The following is an 8079-nucleotide window of genomic DNA, read 5'->3' as shown; positions in this document are numbered from 1 at the left end:
GAGGCTTTTAAAAAGGTCCCGTTTGTAACATTCAGGGGGGGGTTTGATGGAAGAAATTGGCTGAGCCTTGCTTTCCCGGGGCGGCCATCTTGAGCTTCACATTTGTGTCCAAACAAGCCGCAGTGTGCTTTTTAAAATGCAAACAAAGAAAAAAGTGAATACCTTAAGGTATACGAAGGCCACCCTGGTTTCCTGACACGCATTAAACGGGGAACAACAGTAATTCAAGCATGGAATAACCTCCGACAGGCTAAATAACAACACCAGACTATTATTCCAAAGTTAAATAAATAGACTACCACGTTAAAATGTGCGTGTGTGTTATTTTCATTACACAAACGTATTTATTTGGGTTCAAAACTAGGCGATAAGGGTTTGCATTACTTTACTGCAAATGCATTTTTAACAGGTACACATTTCTCACAGAAAGCAGTCAAAAATACTTAACAAATTAAGTTAAACATCATTAGACAAGGACGACAACAGAATACATTCAGAGCTTTATGAAACCATGGGGGAGAGAGACAGGAAGCATCACAGAGTGGCACTTCAGAGTGCTCTTACATTATGTGGGTCTTTATTTATCACCCCTGGCCTGTTGATGTGCACCCCTCTTCTTACAGCAGATACATGTCACCACTAATGGACATCAAGTGCTTCCTTTTTGCTGCTCTCTTCTGGATATATATTAGAGACAGAAAACCCATTTCTCACCCTAACCCATAAACAGACACACACACACACACACACACACACACACACACACACTATTACTCACTTGCTGCTCATTCTTGTGACAGACTGAAGAGAAGTCGGACAGGGCGAGTTTAATAGAAACTCAAAATAAAGGTCTAATCTAGTCTGTGATTATTATAAGAAATGCATTATATTAAGACAAACTGTCATAAGAGTTGGATTTTAAACTGCAAAACTGGCAATAAATGCTACAGCCAACGTCTACATGTATGGATGTTTTCACTGACATAACATAACATGAAATTAATTCTTCAGTGTGTCCCCAAGTCTGTCTTTGTGCAATAAAATATCCAGTGCATTTCACTTTTGGTTTCATGTCCTGTGCTCCTTCATACCAGACCTTTCAATACTACTCGGTACCACAGCCCGCAGAAAACAGCTGGTGAAGCTGCTGCGGACAGAGGGGGGCGTAAACATTCAGTGGAGGTGTGTCAAACCTTTACAAGAAGTCAAATTTACTTCCAGGTCGTAACTCCAGGCCTCCGTATCAGTGATCGCCTTCTGCTCAGTTCTGTTTGTCCTGAATGTTCATCAAGCTGTTGTACGATTTCGCTCGCTTTGCTGCACAAATAGAGAAATGACATACGATTAAACACGTCTTCCACAGGAATTAGGGAAAAAAATACTTATATAGTGTACTTTTAGATGACTTTTAAGAAAATGTAAGCCTCTTTCTTTATTTCTGTATCATTTATTTATGTGTATTTTATCATTGGTTTTTTGTTACCTGCCTAATGACTTGCCTGTTAATATAATAAGGCAGGTTCTACTCCGTGCTACCATTGTTCATTACATTGCACTGTCCCTATCAAATAAAGCAATAAAATAAAGACAAACTGAAACACATTGTCACTGTCACAGATTTTTACCGACTTCTAAGTCTTTTTAAGGAAGCTCAGTTTATCATAGAGACTATCATAGAAAAGAAACATGCCCCATGCAGTGTTCCTACCTGCCCACCAAAATTACAATAAAAGTTAGTGTCAAAATGAGTTTGAAGGAGTAATTCTCATTTAAAACATTACATACTGTTGCTTTAAACTAGTATTTGTTAAATAAAAAAGGACAAGCCATGGTGAACAAAAAAAATAATTAAAAGTCATGTTTGTTTTAATTGCTTCACTCTTTATAAATAACTCTGGGATTGTTCATTAAGTGTTCTGGACAAAGGAGTACATCTGTATGTGTCCTTGTTCATTCTACAGAGGAAATTTTAATTATAAAAACATGAAAGAAAAGAAAAAAAACGACGATTCAAATCACTTCAAAAATCATTTTGAAAAACATGTTTGTACAAGTGGTTCTTGTATTAAGGTCAAATTCTACTTGACCATCACCATTTGCTGTATACTAAACCCCTCTGCCTATAAAGTTCCAGGAAAGACCCTTCAAGTTCAAACCCACCACGTCAAGCGACACAGACATTTAAAGTGCAACCTTGTTAAATGATGCAGTGCTGTTCTTTCGAAGAAACAAAAAAAACTCCACCTTCTTTCCTCCCTCGAGCCAAACTCCAACGTCACAGTGAGTCAACCCCACACACACACACACACACACACAGACCTAAAACTCTTCAAATCCCTGTCAAAAAATCTCCCCCGTGTGTGACAATGGGGGAATTAAGCTGGTTACTCACGGTGTATGAGCTTGCGTTTCTTTTGTTCCGAGTGAAGGAAGCTGCTCAAGTAGAAGATGATGGGAAGAAAGAGCATGAAGCTGGACACAGCGATGACAGGCACCGTCTCCTCACGGGGCAGGGAACAATTGAAAGTCTTACTCCATATTCTGCGCGTAATATTCATCTGAAACGAGGCAAAGGAGCAAATGCAAGATAAAATTCCTGTCCGATGACGGCAATTAAGGACAGTGTTACTGTTCCTTCAGCACCATCAGGTCTTTGTTCTGACACTTTTATAGTATCCAGGGGTTTGTGATTTGGGAAGTTTATAACACGCAGCTCTAATTAATGTTTCACATCCTTCTTCATGCTTCTTGTACTTTCTGACATTTTTTTAACCAAAGGAGGACGATCTTTAATCCTTTTTCACAACATGTCATTTTTTTCTTATCACAATTCCCCTTTTTTTTTTTTTAAAGTAGGTACTTAAGCAACATAACTTCTCACTGTAGGAATGGTATTACGAAAATCACACTTATTGCCTCTACACAAACCATGTGGAGTATGAATCTTTTCCCTGTGCGTGCCTGGGTTCTCTCTAGGTACACAGGCTTCCTCCAATGGTCCAAAAACATGCAGATGTTAACTGGACACTCTAAATCGACAGTGAGTGTGAGTGTGAGAGCGAAGTATGTATGTTGGCTTCTTTGGCCCCACACCCACACCCTCATGAGGAAGATAAATGTGTAAGTGAGGAACCACTGATTCCTCTTTTCCCATCTTAAGAAAGAAGAAGGTGCTACATACCGCATCCTCTACGTCAATACACATGTTTAGATCCTTCTCCAATGTCCTGTACAGCTCATTCAGGTCTTTATATGTGTTCTTACACTTTTGGCATAGCTCAGTATGATTGCCCTGTGAAGACAAGTGAAGGACAGCAGCCACAATGGTGAATTTCCAAAGATGAAATCATGAAACACGGACTGACAATCGTTGCCTAACGTAGGAAGTACCTGTTGATATGTATCGAAGCAGGTTTGAGTTTGGTTGAGCGTCGTCATGAAGGCAAGCGTGTCATTGGTCAGGCCTTGAAATCCTTTAGTGATGCAGTCTGCGCAACAGAAAAATAAAGAGATTTAAACATGATTCATGACTGGGTGTTGAGATGATTTCGCGTTGGTACTTTGAGCAAAGTTTAATTGATCTTGGTTTAGTGATATCAGCCCAAATCTCATGTTTTATCACTCTAACAGTCAGGGTGTCCAGTATCAGAAGTGCCCACTAATTAGACATTCACTGACCCTGCACACATTTAACCCTGTGGTTAAATGTATACCCATTATAAGTGTGTGAGTCAAAAGTTCAAAGGGTCAGATCCTTTTACGACACTGCTAAAGTCCAAAATATCAAAAAAGTACCTAGTTGGAAAATAAAGAGAGTAGACTTACGACTACAGCCTGATTTTTCCCACAGGTCTTTAAGGTTGTTGAACAACACGAATACTACCATCAACCGATCACTGCGCAGAAGACTGTCTCTGCAACTCACATTCCCAGGACCCACCTGCAGAGTGAGAACATACAACCAAGGCTTAACATGCAGTGAATTACATTCTACATTTGAAGTTTAGCTGCTTGTAGATATATATAATGCATAAGTCATTTTGTTGACTAAAAGGTGTAAAAAGTAGTAATAGACAATCATTTTTCATTTCATGAACTGAAATCTTCAATCATTATACACAAAGATTTGGCCTGTTGCATTGAATTGAGTTGTTCTGCTACAGGTTGTGCTGTAAGACATTGTACAGACTGAGCAGGGAACAGATACCACTAAGTTGTGTGTCAGTCAATCATCACAAAGTCAGTCAAGAAAATGAAACAGAAAAAGAGGCAGCAAGCTTTTAGCAGAACTGTATTTCCAACAAGGGAAGCTTTTAGAAAATGCCACAAAAGTCACATGACCTAAAAAATCCCTGACTTTGTTTAACAGAATACTGCTTGATTATTGCTTATTCTGTGTACAAGCTTATTCAGGTTAAAAACATCAGAAAATGTTGCACATGGCCATGTCTTACTCAAGACTATTCTCTTCATCAAGCTAATAACAGAATGTGGCAATCCAATGTCAACACAATTACTGACCATTAATGTCTTGGTTTTTAAACACAAAATAAAACGTATAAAAATCTGAAGACGGGCCCTTGAACTACCTGATATGTGTACATGCAGGTATGTGTTTAACAAATCCTGAGTTCTGTATAGTATTGTGAATTTTGTTTAGGTGGAGGCTTCAAATGGGCCTGTGTTTTTTTCCTCTCCCTGCACTCAGTTTTTGAGTATTTCTTAATAGTACAAAATAAATAAAACCAAACTAATAGTTCATCTAAACTGTGCCACTGACTAGAAGTCAGATAAGGAACAGACAGAGCTGTGTTTCCTCTTCGTTTGTCAGGTCTGAAGTCATCTGCCAGTCAGTCATATCGCCAGACTCGTGACTCACGTGACACTGGACATAATCGTGACAGAAAAAAAGACTCTTGTGTTTATAACGTACCTGGTCTGAGATGTTATTGTAGGTTTCATTGAGGTTGACATAGCTGGAGAAGCAGTTTTCACACACTTTGACGGGTCGAGCCGCAGGAACCAGGCACTTCACATAGGCCTCATACCGCTGTCCGAAGATCAGGAGCAGGTCTCTGCAGTACTCGCTGATCTCCAGGTCTCCAGGGAACGAAGACAGCAGCAGACTGAGGGAGGACGAGGAACCACCAGGTGCAGGCTCGAAAACAGCGGGGAATTGTCTCGCTTTGTCCGCTAAGTCGGAAGCGCCGAGGTCCACCGTGTTACCGGACACGCGAGAGTAAAAATATGTCACTAATAAAAGGAAAAACGGACATTTAGTGGACAGAAACATTGTGGGAAACAGAAAAGAGACAGAGAGAGCATCAGCTGCTCCTCTCACACCCCAAACAAACAACGATTTCCTGGTTGTGTCTCGACGTGATCATGTGACAGCGTGGAATCTCGCGAGATCTCATAACTCCAGGCTCAGTGGCCAGAACCAAGGAGACTGGAGGATCAGATTTAGGCCAAGGCAGCAAAATAAGAGTTTGTGCTTGGTGTATATTTTATCCTACATAAAAAAAACACAGTTCACAAAGGCTATAATAATAACAACATTTGGTTACAAATTTTAGATTGTATGTGTTTATCAATACTTTGTCTTTTGTAAAGCTTTGTTTTGTATGTGCCACTCTTACTGGGGCACATCAAAAAGGAAGTATCATCATAATAATCATCAGCCTCATCTTAATCTGGTTAAATCGTTAAAATGGTTGTTCATCTTTATATGTTATGCCCTGTGATGGACTGGCGATCTGTCCAGGGTGTATCTGTCCCGCTTTTTGCCCAATTTCAGCTGCGATTCACTCCATCTTCCCCCCCGTGACCCTCATGTGGAGGATAAAGTGGTAGAAAATAGATGGATGGAGGATGTCGTTCTGTTACTTTAAGTCCTGGTGTGAAACATGACATCCATGGTTGGCATCACATGAGCTGAGGGAACAGTGGCGACCCTCTAGAATGGTAAAACAGGAAGTATAAAGGAAATATAAATCAGAAAAGTGATGCAATGTCCTACAAGATGCCCTTACAACTTTGCTTCCTATGGGTGCCCTGTATAGAAAATGTGCTGTGAATATGTCATGTCCCAGTATAAGACTACACAGGTGCATGAGAATGTGGGAAATTATACACTAGTGGCGTCTGCTCCACCGGTGCGCAGTAAGTACCCTTTTAATTTCCACCCCTGTCCTTCCAAATGTCTGTGCACGCCACTGTGAGGGAACAATGTGTTTGGTTATAGGATATGGTTCTACCAGATATTATTTCCTGCTTAAGGGGAGTTTTTCTTTCTGCTGACGACAAGAGCTTGTGCATTGTGTGTCTGGTTTCTATTCTCTCTATAAATGGTCTCTGCCTCACTATTTTACTGATATAAGTGCTTTGAGATAACATATACAAATGTGATTTGATATGTTTGAAAGAGAGGCTTCACCAAAGGCCAACATAATAAATAATCATCATGTATCCGTGCAGCAAAATGATTAAATGATTAAAAAACACTTGAGCATGTACATGTACTACCAAGAAAATGTATGTAAATGTTGTTTTTTTGTGTGTGTGTGTTTTAACAACATCTTAATAATATATACATTTAAAATCTAAGAGCAACAGCAGTACAGGACCAAACTGCAATGTTTGTTCATTGTATTCTTATTACAATGACTGATTTATGAGCATGGAAAAAATGTCTAATGAATATTTTTAAATCCAACTATCTATGTGTGTGCGTGTGCACGTGTGTGCGTGGGAGTGTGTGTCGCTCAGACCAGATAATCACACAGTCAAGGTAAACGATCTGGGCTCCAGTCCTGATTGTGAATATTGTCAAAAACCCCCTCGAATCAAGCAACTACAGTCAATGGTTGTTAATGTGAAATTAGTGGCTCTTGATAACTTGCAGGCCGCATCAATTACGCAGTCATCAGAGCCTAATGAAAATGAGGGGGGGGAGCTCAGCAGCATTAACGGCCTATTCTGACGCCTGCATGCCGCACAGCCCGAGCTAAAAGAGGCTAAATGTGGACTCTGGCCGTTAATGCTCCTCTCACTTCACATGACACCCGGCAGCTCATTAACTCTTCATCGCCTGACCAAAGTTCACTTAATTGTTCAGATGTTCCCCATTCTATTATCATTTTTTTCTAATGGCCGATTATGAGAAGGAATGATTTTGCCTACAACCTTGTGGTTTCTGGCTTTTATCGCTTGTTGGTTTATCTCCTGAAGGCAAAAAGCACACATTTCATCATTATCCTCATTATTCAAACGTGTGGATTTCTATAGAGCACTCTAAAGTGTGCACTGAACATGCGTTTTAGAGCTTTAGTCTTTCCTCTGTCTGGCTAATCAGCAGCATCAAGATTACCATGGCCAAACTGAAATGGAAAAATCACTAATTAGGGCCTATAAATTAAATGGTGGTGGTGATGAGAGCCCTTCAGGAGAGATGGCAATGACAAGGCTCAGTCAAAGAATCTCCTCTTGAATTGGAGCATGTCACTGGCTACAGCATATGGCCATTTAAAAAAGAAAGTGGAATAATAAAATAAAAAAGATATGTAATTACAACAAATCAAAGTTGTACATAAGCTTTATGAAGATAAGGGTTTTTAAATGTTTTATACCAGTGTATTACAAACCAGGCTGCTCACTTTCACATTATCATTCAAGTGATTCCAGATTCTGCTATATCTTCCCTTTGATTATAACCTACATCTCCAGAAGATTTCATCCAAATCCGTCCTACTTAAATAAAAGTACATATTCTTGAACAAAATGTACCTACAGTTTCAAAAGGTGCATGGAATGATAATTATGTGTTATTTCAGTGTTAAATTTTTACTGCAACATATACTGATGCATCAGTGCTTGAACATAGCGTTAACCATCGACCAACATTTAAGGAGTAAATGTAGGAAACTGAATACTCTTTCATGTAAAAATCATGTCAAATCTTAAGCTAGAAAAATAAGTAGTAGACTGACTGTAGCACTATAACTAGTTGTAGACCATAACAAAACTAGTGTACTCTGTGTTTCTCTCCTTAAAACAATGAGGTGGATTTAAGAGAATTGA

The 8079-nt window shown here is 39.5% G+C and overlaps 1 protein-coding gene across 1 annotated transcript; it reads right to left on the bottom strand.

Annotated features, from left to right (window-relative positions):
• Positions 1-303: 303 nt before the first annotated feature.
• Positions 304-5378, bottom strand: ostm1 (osteoclastogenesis associated transmembrane protein 1). Its single transcript, XM_044049891.1, has 6 exons — positions 4934-5378; positions 3826-3940; positions 3391-3488; positions 3182-3292; positions 2393-2558; positions 304-1317 (listed from the first exon to the last, which is right to left on the bottom strand). The coding sequence occupies exons 1-6, from the start codon at positions 5291-5293 to the stop codon at positions 1262-1264; spliced, it is 906 nt and encodes a 301-aa protein (XP_043905826.1). The 5' UTR covers positions 5294-5378; the 3' UTR covers positions 304-1261.
• Between the last annotated feature and the right edge of the window lie 2701 nt (positions 5379-8079).

This window comes from Solea senegalensis, linkage group LG17 (genome assembly GCF_019176455.1).
Source record: "Solea senegalensis isolate Sse05_10M linkage group LG17, IFAPA_SoseM_1, whole genome shotgun sequence".
Lineage (NCBI taxonomy): Eukaryota > Metazoa > Chordata > Actinopteri > Pleuronectiformes > Soleidae > Solea > Solea senegalensis.
This window is presented reverse-complemented; position numbering and strand designations above follow the sequence as displayed.

Bases quoted from the DNA above. Each gene is read 5' to 3' on its own strand.
- ostm1 (XM_044049891.1), bottom strand. From the start codon at position 5,293: ATGTTTCTGTCCACTAAATGTCCGTTTTTCCTTTTATTAGTGACATAT. The intron at 3,941-4,933 runs GTACGTTATAAA...CTCACTCTGCAG, and splicing joins ACAATAACATCTCAGACCAG to GTGGGTCCTGGGAATGTGAG. The intron at 3,489-3,825 runs GTAAGTCTACTC...TCTGTTGCGCAG, and splicing joins GGAAAAATCAGGCTGTAGTC to ACTGCATCACTAAAGGATTT.